General features: G+C 34.8%; 1 protein-coding gene across 1 annotated transcript; it reads left to right on the forward strand.

Annotated features, from left to right (window-relative positions):
* Positions 1-884: 884 nt before the first annotated feature.
* LOC126885356 (apical junction component 1 homolog) lies at positions 885-20,146 on the forward strand. The gene is made up of 2 exons (XM_050651913.1): positions 885-924; positions 7,562-20,146. The coding sequence occupies exons 1-2, from the start codon at positions 885-887 to the stop codon at positions 8,629-8,631; spliced, it is 1,110 nt and encodes a 369-aa protein (XP_050507870.1). The 3' UTR covers positions 8,632-20,146.
* Positions 20,147-20,828: the final 682 nt, after the last annotated feature.

Raw genomic sequence — 20,828 nt, forward strand, 5'->3', positions numbered from 1 at the left:
GAGCAAACCCAAATAGAAAAAGTAAAGACATACAACTAATGGGAACCTGGGTTGATGACAAAAATGACCAAAGCAAAGAAATTAAAGTCCGAATTGAAACTGCAAGGCAAGCATTTATAAAAATGAAGACACTGCTTACAAACAAAGACCTTCAGTTGCCTCTCAGACTGAGGGCTCTAAGATGCTACATATTTTCTATATGGATATACGGAATGGAAGCTTGGACATTGAAGAGACAACACATAAGAAGAATAGAAGCGTTCGAAATGTGGTGTTACAGAAGAATATTGAAAATTCAGTGGGTTCAAAGGATTACCAATGTTGAAGTGCTACGACGTTTAAATAAGGGGTTAGAAATTATGAAGAGTATGAAAACTAGAAAACTCGAATATTTGGGTCACATTACCAGAGGAGAAAAATATGAGTTGCTGAGAATTATTATGCAAGGAAGGATCCAAGGAAGAAGAAGCATTGGAAGAAGACGCATCTCCTGGCTGAGGAACTTTGGAGAATGGTTTAACTGTAGTTCATTACAACTGTTCAGAGCAGCAGCCAATAAAGTGACCATAGCCATTATGATATCCAACTCCGATAGGAGAGGGAACTTTAAGAAGAACAAGCAAAGTATTATAGAAGATGTTATGTTACACTAGACCGTTTCAGAAATAAAGAAATTCGAAGAAGTAGCATGACTATAAAAACGACGTTAGGAGAGAAGATAGAAATGAAATATCTGTCCTGTTACGACCACATGAGGAGTATATCACACGAACGATTACCGAACCAAATTTATAATTGGGTCCCACAAAGCAGAACATGGAGAGGTCGTCCAATAAAAAGATGGGAAAAAGATATGAAAGAGGCGATCAGAAGGAGAAATTACGATGAAGACTCCTGGAATGATACAAAAGAATGACTTAAGGGGTAAGAAAAACAACCCAGATAACTGTAAAGAATCGCTAGAATATATACCACCAAAATAGACACAAAAAAACATTCATGTTAGTTATCCAACTGGTGTTAAGTCTTCCTCGATTCCTTGGGTAGTCTTTCCTCCCGCATTCGAGTTACATTCCGTATTAGTTTTATTGTTGCTTTTCTATGTCTTGCACAATTGTCTTATCCGTTATCCTTTCGTTTTACACACACTCTCTCCCTCTCTCTCCCTCTCTCTCCCTCTCTCTCTCGCCTGGATATTCTACATAACCTTCACCAGACATTTAATTCCATAACAATGAGTCGTTTTTTGTCATATTCTGTCCATCTCCAGTCGTTTTTTGTCTTGTTCTGTCCATCTCGTTTCTTCTTCTTCTTCTACGGCACTACAGCCCAAATTTAGCCTTGGCCTCCTTTATTTTTTGCCTCCACCCTTTCTTGTCTGTAGCTGCTCTTCTCCATACACGGACTCCTAAAAGGGCTTGTGCGTCGCTGTTTACTGTGTCTTCCTAACACTTTCTTGGCTTTCCAACCGGTCTCTTTCCCTGCATTCTAGCATTCAGTGCTCTTTTTGATAGCATATTCTCTCCCATTATTATCACGTGCCCGGCCCATTGCCATCTTTGTATTCTAATGAAGTCTGACATGGGTGTTTCCTTATAGAGTTGATAAAGCTCGTTGTTGTATCGACTTCTGAAGATTCGGTTATCCCTCACAGGTCCTACATAGTATTCTCCTCAGTACTTTCCTTTTGAATGTGTCGAGTTTGTTTTTGGATGTTTCTTTCAGGACCATAGCATGTTATTGGTCGAATTAAGGTTTTATAGATTCTCATCTTTGTATTTCGGTGGACACTTTTAGACCGAAATATATGGGAGAGGGCAAAATAAGCTCTGTTTGCCTGCGTTATTCTCTTCCGTATTTCTCCATCTTCTGATCCGTCGGCATATATTTCTACTCCCAGGTATGTAAACTTTCCAACCGTTTCAATGTCATCTTCATGTATAATGTTTTGTGGGGCTATATTTCTTCTCGTCTGAGTCATTATTTTTATTTTTTCTGTGTTAATTTCCAGACCTAGCATTTTTGTTTGTGTTTTTAACTCTGCGTATGTTTCCCGTGCTCCTGTTGATGTTCTACTCATAATATTAATATCATCGGCATAAGCGTCCAATTGAACCGTTCGGTTGGTCAGTAGGTTTCCTCGTCCAGTTTGCATTTGCCTAACCGCATATTCCAGTGCCAGGTTAAACAATGTTAGGGTCAGCCCATCCCCTGCTTTAGCCCCTACGAAATTCTGAAAAAGTCTGTCCGGTGGTTTTGTATTCATACACATGCCTGAGTTTCGTCCATTGTGGCCTTAATGACTCTTATTAGCTTGTGTGGTATTGCCAATTCAGCCAATATATAGTATAGTTTGTTCCTTTTGACTGAGTCGTATGCCTGTTTGAAGTCTACAAACACGTTGTGAACATCAATATCGTGTTCCCATGATTTGCTCAAGATCTGTTTGACTGTAAATATTTGATCCAGTGTCGATCTTCCCCGTCGGAAGCCCGCCTGATACTCTCAAATAATATTTTCTGCTAGTGGTTGGAGCCGCTGGTTTATAATATACGTGAGGACTTTATATGCTGTACATAGTAGAGAGATTCCACGGTCCATCTCGTTAAGCTGTTCTTAATTTCTTGCATATATGTTCCTTGTTTGTTTATTGTTGGTCCAAGGTATTTATAATCTTCGCAAAAGTCAATTTTGTCTTTTACGTCTTCGCCTACTCATATTTATAGTCAGTCCTGCTTTCTGGCACTACCTACTCTTTAATTTACTGGTCATGTATTCTAAGGTATCTTTATCATTTGCCAAGATAATGGTCGTCTGCAAATTGAAACGTATAATATGTTTCCATTATTGTGTGGAATACTCGTACTTGTTTAAGTCCCTTATTTGCGTAAAATCCGTTTGTTACTTTTTTACCCAATTTTATTTTTATGTTATGTTTGTATATGTTACAGTTCAAGTTGGTTGTAGTTGACTATTCCTAGTTCGAGTCAACTCAAACGGCTGGTTTTAGTAAAAGCTGATTATAATATAAAATCAAGATATTTTTATTCAACATTTAGGTACTAGTAAAAGTAGACTCCAACTAGAAAAAGTATACTCTTTCCAATGCCATTTAGTAAGAGTTGATTCACACAAACAATCGATTCTCGAAATTAAATGTTACTGGAGATGTTCAAATCGTGATAAGTAGTTAAAACGGTCAAAACAAAGAGACAGACAGACGCACACTCATCAAAAAAGCGCGTGAAATTATACTCGTATAATCTGCATTTACTGAATCTATCCAGGAATAGTCAACTCAAACTATTAGTAAGAGTTGATTATATTTTTCCCTCGATCTACTGTTACTAGCAAGGGTTAGGAAGAGTCTACTTCAACTACTAAAAGTTGAGTTAAATTTTTCAAATCAACTCTTACTGCTCGTTTTAGTTGGAGTTGACTCGAACTAGGAATAGTCAACTCTAACTGAGAATCAACTTAAACTGTAACATACATTTCCTTGGTGATTTTATTTTATTAAAATATTGCTTATATTCGTTCTTTCTTTGCTTCCCACAATTTTGCCACTGGTATATTGTCATATTCTTCTACTTACGTTCGCTTTTTTCTCCATTATTTTCTTTAATATAAATAAATGATCTGCACATTTCTACACACAAGCGTCCTGTTTGAAATCCACATTATTCCTCAGCTTCTTATTCTTGTTTTCAATTAAGTATTTTATAATATTTGCTTATAATCTGTTATACGTTTATGTTACTGTAATTCCCTTGTAGTTATCGCAGATCTTTCGATCGTTCTTCTTATGAATTGATGTTATGTACATATCATATTTTTCTCTAGTATGGTAGGTATCTTTGCATGTTAAAGCACTAATGAAAATGGTATATTATCATTATTGTCAACTTTTCAAATCTAAATTTTATCATTTTCGATGAAATATTTCCTAGTCCACTGACTCTTGTATTTTTCAATTCGCCAAGTATTGCCTTCTTTACTATATCTGTTGTTAATTCTATGGATTTTTCCTGTATTTCTAGATTTTCTATATTTTATATTTCTTCTCGGCTATGTTATTTAGTTCGATTTTCTTCCAGAGGCTCTTTATAGTGTGTTTTCCGTTCTTCATTCTAATGCTGTTTATGAATTTCAAGGCTTCGAGCCTTGTGTGCCCCGGGTCTCCCCTAAATATAGATATGTTTCAATTTCACTACACTTTTTGTCGAATGTTTCTTTTTATCTACGTAATATTAGTTTGTTCTTCGAGTTTTTTTCCTTACATAATCTTGTCTATCTTTGTCGGTTTTCGTACTGTATTTTAGATAGGACCCTTTTTCTGTAAGTTCTTTTATTATCTCCATCCATCATACATTTTTTACTGTGCTCTTTCTTGCATTTATTTTTGCTAAAGCCTCGTCGTCCTTAACGTGTCTCTTCTATGTCTTTTTATCTGTTTTCTTATAGCGTTTCATCTAGTCTGTTTCGATATAATCTTTTTACGCTCTCTTCATATAGGCTTTACATATTATAATTAACCTTTTCAATAACCTTTATTTTTACATCTTCCTGTTGTTCTTTTTCGTGATTCTTAAGGCGATAAAAGAATAATTTGACTAGATGATGATCCGATGGATATTCATCTCCTCTATAAACCTTTATATCCATTGCATTTATTTTTTACAAAAAATAAAAATATTCACGTAAACAATAATTGTCTACATAGAAAATCCTACCACTACACTACTTCTCACACTCTGTAAGTTATGAGAAAGGTTAGGTTAAATTAGCTTTATAGTTGCATCTATATTTTTCTAGTTATTTAATCGTACATTAGTGTGTGTATCGCATGGAATTAGCCTTCTAGATATTCATTTCAGTGCATGTCTTTCTTTAAGGCATGTACGTAATTATATTAAAATATAACTGGCTTTTATGAACCGTTTAATATTCTTTTTTATGATAATGATTCTCCTCGAACAGTTTATATCTGTAAATTGATTTTTTTTTCTGTATTGATTTTGTGAATATACCTACTATTTTATGAAAAACTGGTATGTTAAAAAATATGTATATTTAAAAATGTATAAGAAAATATATAAAAAAAACTCTAACATGAAGTAAAACCACTTCTATGTAGTAGGTATATTTATTTAAAATTTTGGATTGATTAAAATAGGTTCATTCAGAACGTTTTCGGACCTATCAGTCCATCATCAGTGAATTCATTATACTTGCTAAATAGCCCCAGAACCAAACAATGGTTGTACTCATAATTCAATCTACATTACAGTATCGTAAAATTGGAAAAGCTAAACGCCGATGTTAAAAGAATACCTCCGGGAACATGGTGAAACTCTGAGTTTTATTATTTTATAGTCTTCCCGCATGTTATTCACACTGTAGGCTTAATAATATCCCCAAGTGGAATGATTTCTTCCTATTGCTAATCATTGCCAATAGATCAATCGTATCAATCATCAATGTCATCTTTAGCAATAATCGTATCCTCATCGTATGAAGGATACTTTTCTTTTATTTCCATTGCTGGTAGAGCTAAGTTGTATTTCTAGAACCTCTGTTTATCAGTCGGAACACAGTAGAAAATTATTCAAGGTTTTGTTACAGTATGAGCATCAGTAAACTATACTGCCTTCGAAGTCTTTTACCAGCTTTACCCACCAGAAATTTGAATTTAAACTTAATATACTAGATTGTTCAATAAGTTTTGAGGTTCGATAAGAAAAACTCAATTTTATGACTTGAAATACACTTTATTATTCAGTAGGGTCTTCCTGAACAAAAATTCACTTATTTTAATGAGATTTCAAATTATAAATTCCATCCCTCAGGAAGAATCAGGAAGGGCTGCAAAATACGCTTCCACAGCATTTAAAACTAGTAGGTTTGTAGGTCATTTGTATCTGGTAGGTAGTACAGTAAAAAGGTCAATATCAACCAAATGTTTACATTTTTTCACCCCGTCCTCGTCCCCTCACATCAAACAAACCAAGATATTAATAGCAAAAATGCCACATTATTAAAGCAAGAAATAATTATTTGACAGGTAGGCACATACATCTAGGGGTGTCAATAACCCTAAATCACACCTCAAATAGTAAATAAACAAGGGGTTCCATTAGATTAAATTTCCAGTCACAGGTTCATCTACGCCATGTTGCAAGCTCGTTTAAATTAATGAAAATAAAAATTCACTCCTATGGAGAACAATGTAATTTTTTTTTTCGAAACGGTTAACTTTAGAAAAAAATGTTATAGGACTTTTTTGTTCTAAATTGTGTATTATATCAACACCTTCAAGGAGCGCACTATTTTCGGGGACACCCTGTATATTCATCATTTGATGAAAAACGCTTTCCGTGCATAATTTTTTTTAGGTATTGAAACAAATGGAAGTTGCTAGGAACCAAATCTGATTAATACTGTGGATGCTCCAACAATTCGAACTTCATGGATTTTAGCCATTGGTAAAATGCTCATATGACACGGTGCATTGTTCTGTTGAAAAATGATTTTTTTCTTTTGTAAACCCGGTATTTTTTCACGATTTTTTCCTTCAGCTGGTCTAAAAGGTTACAATAATATCCAGAATTCATTGTTTTGTCAGTTCGCAAGTAATCCACAAAACAATTCCTCTAACATCCCAAAAAGTGATGCTAAAAACTTTTTGGTCGATTTCTGGACACAAACTCATTTTGGAGCCGAAAAACCAGATTCTACCACGCTTTAACCTCTTGTTTTGATTCAGGATCATGGTGATAGACCAAGTCTTATCCATTGTGATGAATCGACACACATAATGTACTTTATCCTTTCGAAAACGTCCTAAGTATTGCTGAGAAAGTCGCATTCGAATGTGTTTGTGTTCCATTCTCAGCAAATGCGGCACCCATTGTGACCACAGCTTTTGAAACTCAATACTTCGGCCAAATATTGCTTACACTGTCCAATGTAATGCCTAGGGATTCTACTAAATCACTTTCAGTTACTGGACGAGTTTTCAATACCATATCCTGAGTTTTTTCTACGATTTCTGGTGTTGTTGCTGTTTTTGGGCGTTCTTGACGTCGACCGTCTTCAAGGCTTGAACGACCACGTTTAAATTCAGCAAATTACTTTCTACTGTAATAATTGAAGGCGAAGAGTCCTTACAAGCTTTCAACATTGGTTCATAAATTTCCTTTGCTTTTAAACCGTCCAAAAATAAAAATTCAATCACTGCACGATACTTAATTATTTCCATTGTAAAAAATACTGTGTTCCATGATACTAAATGGCCTCTAAAAAAGTAATGAATTGACAGATTGAAATAAAACTTCACATACGTTCATGTGAAGAGTGTACCAACATAACAAAAAAAACTTAGACTCGTAGCAACGCCATCTCTTATCGAACCGCAAAACTTATTGAACAACCTAGTATTTATCTAACGATTGGTTGCAACTTATTTTTGTTATTATTATGGATACCATGTTCGTTTGATTTTCTGTATGTTAACATTTTTGCTCAAAATTATTATTAATTACAATTTCAACGTTTTCAGAGACGGTGTCAGCTAATACTAGTCCGTGCCATAAGCCCCACGAAGAAAATTCTTCAGAGCAGTATAGAAGAAGATCAGAGGGCTCAGAACCAGCTTCGGATTCCAACTCTCGACGAGCATCTTTCAATTCCTCTCCGGTACTACGTTGCCGCTATGCCAGATGTGGTAAAACGGTGATAATATCGTCAGCCGAAGCTAACGGCTTCAAGAACTGTCACAATTGCTCATACACCTACTGCTCTAGGGCTTGCAGACGAGCTCATTGGGAAAAGCATAGAAAAACGTGTCTCTTCTCGCGCATCGGCAGCCTCTGCCGACAAGTAATAGCGGCGTGCAAGGAAAAAAAAGATACTCTATGTCACCTTTCCCAAATGGCTAGAAGAGGTTACCTGTCACATGGTATCGGTGCTGTTAAGTGTTTCTTTCCTAACCCGGAATCAGCGGAACAATTCCTATCTAAAGGCTTACCCAATCTAGGTGAGTTAACCTACGTCCGTTGGCAGGACTTACTTCCCTCAGAAATGGGACCCCAGTTATATGCCGAATTAGTGAAAATGTGTAAGAACTACAATCCCGATAGTAAACTTGTGCTTTATGTTTCAATTTGCGTGATTTCTGAATCACCAGCGACGGGTTCTGTGAAATGGGAACGACAGCTTGTATCGAGATGCGGCAAAATGAGACTCAGCAAAGATGTTCAAATACCAGAAAGAGAACCCACAGAAAGTACCGAAACTTTAATCCTCACTTCGGCTCCTATCGAAGCTGATCCTTTCACAGTAAAGGAGATACGCGAAAAAGCTGTAGATAACCTAAAAAATCATCTGAAATCCAGAGGCGTGTCGTTAAAAAGGCACCAACCTGAAATCCATAAGCAGTTATTAGAGTATTGTTCTAATGTTAGTACAAAGTTTACACCAGTTACGATGTATCCTAAGGATAACATATCTGGGAAAAATTTAATGTGTATCCTTATGTTAGATGCCAACGAAGAAAGTGTCAAAGAAGTGGAAAATGCAGGAGTTAAAGTTAGGACTGTTAATTTGTTAGACGATACTTGTAACGACTGATTAATTCTCGAACAAATTTTATTGTTAATAACAAAATTAATGGAAGAGCGTACACCCTAAATGAAATGTTGTTGATTGTGTATAAACTGACAAATGCATTTGATAGCGATACGATGGTCATTCGTTAAAAAATTTTCTACATGCTGTTGAAAAATACATAGTGCGATGTGCTGGGAGAAATCTGGCAACACCGCCTTATCGGTCAACTCTCCCTCTCTCTTACCCCACCCCTTTCGCCTTGCTGCATTGCTCAGTGTCGGCCTAGCAGCAGCCTTCGAAGATGTAGGTCCCGGTCGCTGTTATTGCTAATGTGAAATTCATGCTGTGATACGTTCTTAAATGCAAAATGGATTTCACCTATTGACATTCATTGTCAGTTAATTGAATTTTATGGGTAGAAGTGCATCTCTGTTCAACATGTTCTCAAATGGTCGGAAAACATCGCAAAAGATCGGAGCGGAAGGTATTCAGATTCATCGTGAATTTCCGTTCGGCCTTCACTGTATTACGGTTCTCAAACTTTTTTGGTCGCGGCACCCTTGTAGGGCTAAAAATATTTCGAGGCACACCAACCCTTGAAGCGATTTGGGAAACGACAAAAAAAAAATACAATTCTGAGGCTCATTTGATTTCAATATAAACTTTATTTCAGATCAATAAAATAAAGTACATTTGATATTCAAATATCCTTACTTAATGTGATGAATGAAACTGTTTCGATGATGTTTTCATTATATCCTTTATAATTATGGGAATCTTTGTAAGTTTGACTCTCAAATCCCTTGATGGTTGAAGTTTCTGTATTTGTTTTTAATATAAGCATATGCGGAGAAAGAAGACTCACAGAGATAAGGCTATGTGAAACACACAAGTTTTTTCCCTGCAACCTTGCCGACAACATTATTTTGTGAATATACCTGCATCCAGAACTTTTCTTGGCTTCCTTCACGGTATTTGAAATTTAAACTGCTATCTTCGCTGATCTCAAGTAGATTTTGAAAAACTTCATTTGTCATTCCGACAGGTTTATTTTTGGGTCGCATGGAAACGGGTCCACCATCCAGCTGTATAAGTCATCTGATTCAATGCCAGGAAAATGGTTTATAATACTTTTACAGTGGATCTTTTAGTTCAAATAGTCTCCCTAAAATTGTTGACCTCTGTGTTGAGCAAAAGATTAAAGTGATCAATACCCATATCTTCAGCGGTGAGCTTTACAAGGCGTGCTTGAAGCGGACGGCTCTTCACATGATTAATTATTTTCACAGAACCATCCAATACGTCTTTCACATCTTGCGGCATCTTTTTAGTTGCCAAAGAATGGCGATGTAAGATACAATGACTGCCGGAGGCATTTTCTGCCACTACCTTTATTCTAGATACCGCCCCTCTAATTTTACCAACCATTGCAGCCGCTCCACCACTGCAAATATCCACACATTTACTCCACTCTATATCATTTTTTCTTATGTACTCGTGGATAGCCTTGAAAAATTTCTTCACCAGTGGCATAACTTTTAAGTTCTTCACACATAAGGAGTTCTTCTTCTATTTTCATCCCGAATGGAAACCTCACAAGCACAAACACAGTACAGCAACGTCGATACTTTCATCAAGCTGTAAACTTAAAAATTCACAATTTTTAATCTATTTATAAGCTCTCTCTACAAAGTCTGAAATAGTGTGAAGTCTCTTGCTTATAGTGCTGTTTGACATCTGCACATTATCAATCTTCTTGGTCATATCTGGACGTAACATGCATTATACGACATCCTTCACGCAAGGTTTAGTCAGTTCCTCGGCAATGGCATGGGGTTTTCCAGCTTTTGCAATGTGCAAACCAACAATAAATGATGCTTTAGTGGCGTTTTCATTTTTGTAGACTCTTTCCATCATGCATGATCCTTTCTGAAGAGATAAAGCACGACGTTTGAAGGTTTCTTTGGCCTTATCGGCTAAACCAGGATGATTACTTTCCAAATGTCTTTTTAATTTAGATGGGACCAAGCACCCATTAGAAACAATTTTGTGATAATTAACGCATTGGCCTTCTGGTGCCTGTTCGTTGCCAACTTGAATAAAGCCATATAATGTGAGAGAGCAAGGATCATACCTTCTTATTTTTCCCCGAATTTCTTTCTGATCAGAAACCTCCTTTCCACGGAATCACGTATTGAGGGAGAACAACTTGGATGAGCTGGAATCGAATGGATCTCGTGGACATTTGCATCTTCTCCATCTCTGGTTGTCACTGAATCAGTTGATTCAGATGCTTCAGTGACTTTACTACATTTCCTTTTTAAAGACCCAGATTTCAGCCAATTTTCCATTATTCTGAAATGAGAAAAATGTCCCAAATAAAAGAGAGCAAAACATTGCCAACAATGAAAGGCATTTTCCAACCGTAATAGTTTATGGCAAAAATAGCAACAAAAGTAGGTACATAATATTATACATACATATTAATTCCAATGAATATAATTACTTAGGTCGCCATTTTTCTCCTGCAGTTATACCTAAAACTTCCACTTTGAAATCTAACTCAAATTTTTTACAAAACTCACTTATCGGCTGCAAGAATCAAACTGGAATGAATGAATGCCGGTAGCAGCCGCATCGGTCGAATTCGGCTGTTTGTTTCTCGGTCGCCATCGAGAATACACAAGTACAAATAGTCAACATGTTTCGATTGGACAGTGGTGCAGAGGCCGGTTGTTCGACTTTTCTTAAATGTTCCACGTCACCCTTGGCAAATGCTTGCGGCACAACAGGGTGCCGCGTCACCCACTTTGAGAACCTCTAAAAAGAGTCTACACCATTTGCGAATATATTGAACAGATATGCACTTTTACCCACAAACTTCGATTAGCTGACGATGAATGTCAATAGTTGAAATCCATTTTGCATTTAAAAAACATATCACAGCATGAATTTCACATTGACGGTAACAGCGACCGGGACCTACATCTTCGAAGGCTGCTAGGCCGACACTGAGCAATGTAGCGAGGCGAAAGTGCTGGGGTAGAGAGAGGGAGTGTTGATGTGTAAGGCAGTGTTGCCCCTTTTCTCCCAGCATGTTGCACTCTTTCGCAGCGGTATAGGGAACCTTTTTTACAAATGATCCTCGTATAAAACATGTTTTGATTTTACTTTCATAGGTACTATGAAAAAGTACTCATTCTAAATGAAAAAGTATTTCACTGAAGGGTACTTCTGAAATAAAATCAGTCAGTTTTTTATGTAATATAACATTGTATTTTCAAATGTTTTATTGTTATAAAGATAAATTACTAAAAAGGGTAAAGGCAGGACAATCTTAATCAAAAGAAGAATATGTAATTTATCTTGTATTATTTTACTTATTAACAACTTCAACAAAGATATGTACGTAAGAAAACATTAATTAAAAAGTTCTAAAAATATCAATCTATCCAGTCTAAGTAATATGGACACTCCATTTTTAATAAAACAAGAGATATTTAATATTTTTTTGGCCATCTAGTGTCATGAATTCGTTCTAAATGGCCATACCACCTCAGCTTTTTTCTATTATATTATTATCTACGTTCATATTTCTTCTTATGTCGTCATTTTTGACATTGGCTAGCCTTGAAATCTTAGCAGTTTGAAGGATAGCAATTTCCTGTATCTTTTCCGCAAATTGGAGAACCTAAGGAAGCTGTTATAACGTGTACTAACTTCTCATATGGTTGGTTCCCAACGGTTCCATATGGTTTTGTAAATGGATTTTTGACTGACGTCTTCCTTATTCAGTTTTGTTTTTGATGTCTTGCTGGCTCTTTCCGTCAAATGTTAATATTACACTCAAGTATTTGAAGGATGAACAATGTTTAATAGGTACTAAATTTTTCTTTGAAAGCTGATAAAGAGTGTGACTTGTAGCTCTTTCAAGACGACAGACTCAGTAAAACACAGGTTAAAAAACAAAATAAATATATTCAAGGTAATTATGTACAGATCAAAATAAAAATAAAATATAATTCTGGTTATTGTCCCGTTGCAGAGAAGTCCCTCCTGGATAGACGTCTGCAAAAGAAAAGCAAACTTAATAACAAAACGAAATATCCTTACACCTCACTGCAGTGTAAGATACAAAACAGTCACGCGATTAAAATATTAATAATTTATCGGGAGCTCGTTCACTTCATTTGCTACCGTTTAATTATGAGCCTGCAAATTATCACGTCAGTACGGTGCACTCAGAGCTGTCGCTTCAAGACTGGAGAATCTCCGTTCGGTGGCCTCCTTAAGTATCTCTCTGTCTGGGCTGTTTCGGAGTGGAAATGAGTGGGGTGTCGTTCTGCGCGGATGGTGGAACTCGCACGATTCTAGCTGTGCGTGCTCGCGGCGTATCATTACAAGAGAACCAAACAATTGAAGTACAAAGAAGAATCAGATTGCCTTGGGCAGCGTTTGGAAAGTTAAGATGGATACTAAAAAGCACAAAGATACAACAGTACCTAAAAACCCGTGTATTTGACCAGTGCATCCTTCCTGTTCTGACGTATGGCTCAGAAACATGGACATTAACAAAGGCCAACATAAACAAAATAGAAATAACTCAGAGAAAAATGGAAAGGTTCATGTTTGGAATAAAACTGCAAGACAGAAAATCAAACAAATGGATAAAAGAGAAAACAAAAGTAAAAAATATAACTGAACATATAACAGGGTTAAAGTGGAGATTTGCGGGCCACAATGCGAGAGAGGAAGATAAAAGATGGAATCCTGAAATACAAAACTGGAGATCGTGGACAGGAAGAAGGGGAAGAGGAAGACCTCAGATGCGATGGAAGGACGATAATGTAAAAGCTGCAGGAACTCACTGGAAAAGCGCAGTCAAGGATAGTCAGATATGGAACGATTTGGGGAAGGCATATGTCCAAAGCTGGATAGAAATGGGCTAAAGAAGAAGAAGAAGAAGAAATTTTTCTCTAACGATATATTGCTAGTTTTTATCGTCAATTACCATAAGATTGCTCTTATGTACATTTATTGTTGAACTTGCTGTTATTGAATTTACAGTTGAACGCATTGAACGGTAATAATAGGTGACGTCCTACAGCGTCTTTATTCTGTGTTCATTACTGTTCATAGTCCTATAATAATTTACCAGGCATTACTTCTTCCATATTCTTTCCCAGTAATTGTTTTTAGCATTCTTTACCATGCTTGTTACTAATCTTATTTGCTCTTTATATATTTCTATCTTGTGTAATTTCAGTAGCTATTTATTTGTCGTAAGCTTTCTTCTGCTCTTTCACGGGTTTCTAGTTCATGGGTTTTCCAAGGGCATTCCTTTTTTGTAATTATTACCGTATTTTCTAGTATCCTAGAGCTTCTTTTATAACATTATGAGTACAAGGTTTCATGTTCTTATACATGTATGTTCTCTACTGACTCATCTTTTATCTGCGTAAGTTTGGTCACCAGACGTAGTGGATTTAGGAATTTAATGGAATAATCATGTAGAGCAGTGGTTCCCAACCTTTTATGTCTGGCGACCCACCTTCTGATGTTTTTTCATATTCGTGACCCATCCCACACCCATGATGATACATATACAGTTGAGTCCGGGAATCTTTACCCTGTTGCTGTAACTTGCTGTTGCGATTAGTAAATTTCAATTTCCGACTTATCATCGACTTATTTCGTATGCTTTAAACGATGACGCACGGGTAAAGATTCCCTGACTCAACTATATGTACGTTACTCAGCTACTGTAATCTGTAATAGCCACGCCGCGACCCACCCGAAATCTACCCGCGACCCACTAGTGGGTCGCGACCCGCCGGTTGGGAAACGCTGATGTAGAGTATCTTAGATATACGACTTCCAGATTTTCTTTGCTTTTTACTCTTTCAGTTTTTATTAAATAGGGGAAATATATGTTTTCTGTAAGAAGATAGTGATCTGAACCACACATAATCCTCTTTGTGTCGTCATAGGTATTGATAATATTACGTCTCTTGTAGTGCTTATTGTTTGTACTCGTCTTCAGTCATTTCTTTAACAACTTTTGCTTATAATGTGTTTAGCATTGGTGTTACTATAAAGCCTCCGTCGTTATCACATATTTTCTGATCAGCTTGCTTATGGATTTATGGTATTTTCCCATATTAATGCATTAATGAAACATCTCGGTCATCACGGGAGTTTATTTTGCTTATTTATGCTACTCTATTAACTCTTTAGCATTTCAACTGCCCTTTACCTACCAGTGAAAGTATATATTATGTACAAAACATCAGAATGTCCAGAATAGAATCAATATTGATCAACTGATTATTTTTTACTTCTTAATTAAGACAATTGAGCTACATATTTCTTAACTTTTTTTTGATAATATAGAAAAAAATATTATTTAGGTATTTATACAGAGATATTTACACCTTTTCCTTATTGGAGTGTCCGTACTAATTTAAGGACAACTGTGATAAAATTAATATAGTTGTTCGACTCTTTACATGCTTATTGGTCTTGGGTGAAATCATAGTGACTACATCAACAAGAAATGAGCTGTAAATATTTAAAGCATCTGTCATTCTAAAAATCTGTGGATGACTCTTCCATTAATATTAAATGTTCAAAATGTTGCTCATATGTCCAGTTTTCCTTATGGAAAACAACCAAAATTGTTTATACAGTGTAAACGTAAAATCAATTGAAGCTTTCTAAATTTTCTCATAAAAACTTCAATTTTGAACACAAAATATGAATGATATTCATATTATATCAGTTACCTACTTTTAAGTATAATGAAAATCATGAAATAGTATCTATGTAAAAACTCACATTGTGAAATATAGGTTTTAAATATTTTTATTGTTTATTTTAATAATTATAAACAAAATGAAAAATTTTTACTTTCGGGTTTAATTTGCAATAACTTTTTTGTTTATAAACATTTATTTAATTTAGAAAATCTCACTTAAAATAGCAAATATTTCTAAAAAAGTCTTTTGTTGAATATATTCATCTATACTAAAACCAAAATAGAGATGCACTAGAAATAAACAAACCAAGACACTTGCTTGTTACGAGAATCACTCCCAAATCATGATTTACAATGTATACATTCCAAATCTCCCGAATCATGATTTACAATGTATTGTTAAGATCTACTTTCTCTTACTTTTATAATAATTAGTATTTATTTAATTAATTATTCAATTGTCGCAAATCATACATAAAAATTAAGAAAAATCTCAGGGTGCCTTTTTGTCATACAAAAAAAAAATAACTAAATTATCTTAGGTTATACTTATCCTTTCTCGTGGTTTCAGTATCTCTTAGTTGATCCTTATCGGGATAAAATAGGAAAAGAAAAAAAAATAGAAATACCATAAATAAGCACATACAAATATCTTTTATTATCAAAATGTAATAATCTGAAAATTTATCAATTAAATCCTGTGGGCATAACTGTCCCAATGAAACTTTTACAACATTAATTAATTTTAATTCAACAAATATTTATCGGTTTGTTCTTGATAACATTGATAAAACAAACTATACAAACAAATTTAGGTATTATATTTCCTATTAAATTTTTAAAATATTGGAATCTTAGTTCATATGCTTTTACTCAAATTTAACTTCTGAACATAAAGAAAATCTATCACATAAATTATTGACTGACCTTTTGATTCACACATAATGATGTCTCCTCTTGACCCAAACAGCTCGTCCTTGTTGATTATGTTAGGCTACCCATCAAAGGCCTCTCCGTTCTCAGCATCAATCCAGCAGCATACCAGCAACTAATTCTCCAAAACACGAGCCAGGCCTCTTTTGACCAGTACTCGTTAAAAAAAAACTCCAAAATTCTCTCCTCTCTTTCTCACAATAATATTTTCTCCCTTGGACTTTACAGAATCAAAGAGGTATTTCTTCTCAATTTGATCTGTCTCTCGTTCCACTTTTCAGCTACACTCTTCACTATCTAACAACCACTGGTACTTGCTTCTGAACTATTCACGAAAACTTTGACTGCTCTTCTGCGATGCCGGTCACATAATAATCTCCTTTTCCAAACGATCTGAACATTCAACCTTCTCTCATCCCCATTCCAAATTGCTAAACCAATCAGAAATATTTCTGTCTCCCTATTCCTCTTTTTTCATTCGAAAAAACCCATGCATCCTTCCAACAAATACTTCTACTCATGATAATTACTTTTCGGGAATCCTACAAACTTACTTGGGGCTTAAACAAAGAGCCTTAAAATTCCAACTTTCTCTACATTATTTTTCTAAATATAATAATTACCTGTGGCTTTTGGCCTAGCTCGTAACAAAGCAACCGTTTTAAAATTATAATTCCGAGATAAATTGTCTATTCACATCACTTTATTTACTAATGTCTTTAATTCTTCAGGGAAAAACTCATTAAAGATAAACCCACTGCTTAAAGACTAACTTATAATAAATAGTTACAAATCAATATACAGGGTGTATCAAATTTATGTGCCCGCGTTATATAAAAAAAATAAAAATTTTATTCTATCTTTGATTGATAAAATGATACACAATAGTATATTATGATTTGGGAGTGCTTTAGATGCTTTTATACAATGTATATACATCGTAAATCCAAAATCATGATTTACAAAGTTTATACATTGTAAATCATGATTCGGGAGTGCTCCTCAGCTCCTCGTAACATTCAACGTGTCTTCGTTTGTTTAATTCTAGTGCATCTTTCTTGTGATTTTGTAGATATAGAATGCTAAGTTTTTCACAATATTGAAATGAATGGAAAAAGTAGTTTTCTTATTTAAAAGTTAATAAAAAACCATGACGCAGTAAAAATTTCGATGCCCATGAGATGGTCCGCCTTTTCTATTGACTTCCCCAGATTCGGCTTCATTTACTGGGGTATAATTAAAATACACTGTATATACATTTTTGTAGAAATTCGGTACAACACATATAACTGGGTAAACCGATTGTAAGTCTTTCATAGTTTATCAAATTGTTTTATCGTTCAAGGGTAACACTCTGGTATATGAATATCGTAACTCTGCTGGTTGAATTATCAATAGGTAGAAAACATTACTTGATGGGTATAGAACGGAAATTTATAGGTTATAATTATTACGTATTATTAAAATAAAGAAATATAAAATGTTGAATATTATTTTAAAGGTATGTTAAATTTCACAATCATTTGATAACTTGGCCCATGGTTAGTCTATTGTTACTAAATACTTGTATAGTAGCATATATATTTAATTATATCACATTGTCTTCTTTTTCTTTTCCTTCTTTTCATTAAAAAGATAACTCTTCAGTGATTACAGCTACATGACATATGACATTCATTTTCCAAATACTTTTGTTCTGCTCTGATATGGTAAACAGTTTCTTCCAGTTGTCGACAGTTACTTTAAAAAATCCTTGTCCAATTGATACTTTAACAGCGTCTAATAAGAAACGAATATTTTGTTTTGCAATTAAATTAATTTTTTATTTACAAACCAATCCGTAGGTATATAGTCCACATTATAGTTTAAGGTAATCATTAAACCATTCTTTCTTATATACACTAAGCATCAAAATTAACGCACCACCTTAAAGATGGGACATTTTTGATGTCTCGTATTTCCTAAACCTGTTGTCTGATTTTACTGATTTTTTTAGTATATTATAGATTTATTCTTCGAGAATATCGATGTAATAATACTATTGCCAAATAGGTAAGTGTCATTGTATACCGGGTGTAACAATGATAGTGTGTTTTTTCTTCAAAGCTTGGAACACCCTGTGGAGTGTCAGGCACGTAGCCAGGAAATGTTCTTGAGGGGGGTTCAAACACAACTTAAATTTTTTGTTAGATTAGACTGTAAGAAAGGTATTGAAAAAATACTCAGAATAAATTTTAGATCCATATGCAAAATTTGAAAAAAACCATCTTAATATTTTAAAAATTGCAATAACAAATGTTTACATATTACTTTACTAAGATGTAACATCTATATGACGACAATCTCACCCTAGTAAAGTAAGTTGTTTTTAATAGCTGATTTCACCATTGTATCTTTAATATCATTTTAGCGTCCCTGATAATGTTAATGACTACTAACGAAATATAGGATTCTGTAGAAAAAAGTACACCTGGTCTTCTATCTATTCAGCTGTCGACCCAATAATTTTTGGTTATTTGATATATCATCATCATCTAGCCTTATGCATCCAAAGTTGAACATAGGCCTCCCTCATTTCTTCGAGTTCTGCCGATCTTGGGCTTTCAGCAACTAATTCCCAGCAACCCGTTTAAGTTTGTCTGTCCATCGTGTAGGTGGTCTACCTCTACTTCTTCTGTAATTACCACTTCTGTAATTACCACTTCTGTAATTACCTTCTTCTGTAATACCACACAGTAATTCTTTGGATCCACCACCGGTCTCCATTCTGGCTACATGGCCCGCCCAATTTCACTTCAGCTATGCTATTAGCCCTATGACATCTGTGATGATGATTTGATTATCTATATATCTGGCTTTCGACGTTCCAATGAACGAAACAAAGAACCAAGAACTGAGTATTTCGTTTCCCATCTTGTTTCTGGGTAAAGTTTTTACTCGCTTCATTGTTGAGAACGAAGGTTCTACACTGGCCGTTGTGACAGGGATAGTTGCCAAAATTGTAAGGAATTTGTAAATGTTTAGAAAAAAAAATCTTTATTACAAGGTTCTATTACGTAGAGAACTTCGGTATTTGGTTCCAAAGATGATATTGTATTACAGTTGTTACACCATAACATATATTGTATTCAGCTTTTATTGCAGTAAGAGAAGTGTCGTGGGAGTAATAGGCAGCCGAATTTTCTAGCAATTTTGCTTTTTCTGTAGAGGCAATTGCAGTTAAAAGAATTTGAAATGCTGATAGAATACTTTCGTTTTTGCTAAATCTGATTTTTAAATTTGATATAAGTTGATCTGTACACTGAATAAAAACAGAAATAATCCTAGTTAAAAATAATAATAATTACGTTCACTTTTTCAAAAATATTAATAACTTGGAGATAAACTTGCTGCCTTGGTTGCAGTTTTGGGAGGGGTCCGGACCCCATGGACCCCTCCCTTGGCTACGTGCCTGTGGAGTGTGGAATATTCCAGCGTATATAAAATATTGAAATTAATACTCCAGTGTAGCCTTAGGCTTTCTTAACATTTTGCTTTTTGATTTATTCGCTTATGTGGGGTAAAAAAAGTTAGGTACTTTAACAACTAGCCAGTGTTTCTAAATAAGTGCGACAAATGTTAAGGGGTAATTCTGCATGAAAAAATAATGACCGTTTGCTTTATAAACATATGTCCGCCCGCAAATGCTTCGTTTCCGAGATACGGGATGTTGAATTTTTTCTTACAAACTGACGATTTATTTATTGCTCTAAAACTGATTGAGATATGCAAACGAAATTTGGTAGATTTTAAGAGGTAGTTATTGCGCATTTTTTGACACACAATTAAGAATTTTATATTCACCATTGGCGTGCATACGGGATGTATATAAAATGTTTATACTCGTATGCACACCAATGGTGAATATAAAATTCTTAATTGTATATCAGAAAATACGCAATAACTACCTCTGAAAACCTACCAAATTTCGTTTGCATATCTCAACCAGTTTTAGAGCAATAAATAAATCGTCAGTTTGTAAGAAAAAATTCAACATCCCGTATTTCGGAAACAAAGCATTTGCGGACATATGTTTATAAAGCAAACGCTCATTATTTTTTCATGCTGAATTACCCCTTAAAGTTTGTCGCACTTATTTAGAAACACCCTGTATTGAGGAATAACATTGTTAGTTGTTAAAGTATCTAACTTTTTATTATCTAACATAAGCAAATGAGTCAAAAAACAAAATATCCAGAAAGCCTAAGGCTACAGTTGAGTTTTAATTTCAATATTTTATATACGCTAGAATATTCCACAGGGTGTTCCAAACTTTGAGGAAAAAACACACTATCATTTTTACACCCGGTATACAATGACACTTATCTCATTAACAATAATATTATTACATCGATAATCTTGAAGAATAAGGCTATAACATATTAAAAAAATCACTAAAATCGGACAACAGGTTTTGGAAATACGAGACATCAAAAATGTCCCATTTTTAAGGGGGTGCGTTAATTTTGATGCTTAGTGTATATACACT

The sequence above is a fragment of the Diabrotica virgifera genome, chromosome 5 (genome assembly GCF_917563875.1).
Source record: "Diabrotica virgifera virgifera chromosome 5, PGI_DIABVI_V3a".
Lineage (NCBI taxonomy): Eukaryota > Metazoa > Arthropoda > Insecta > Coleoptera > Chrysomelidae > Diabrotica > Diabrotica virgifera.

What these genes read in the sequence shown, in the direction of transcription:
- LOC126885356 (XM_050651913.1), top strand. Translation starts at nt 885, where the DNA reads ATGAAGACTCCTGGAATGATACAAAAGAATGACTTAAGGG. An exon ending in ACAAAAGAATGACTTAAGGG is followed by an intron (nt 925 to 7,561) that starts GTAAGAAAAACA and finishes CAACGTTTTCAG; the next exon opens with AGACGGTGTCAGCTAATACT.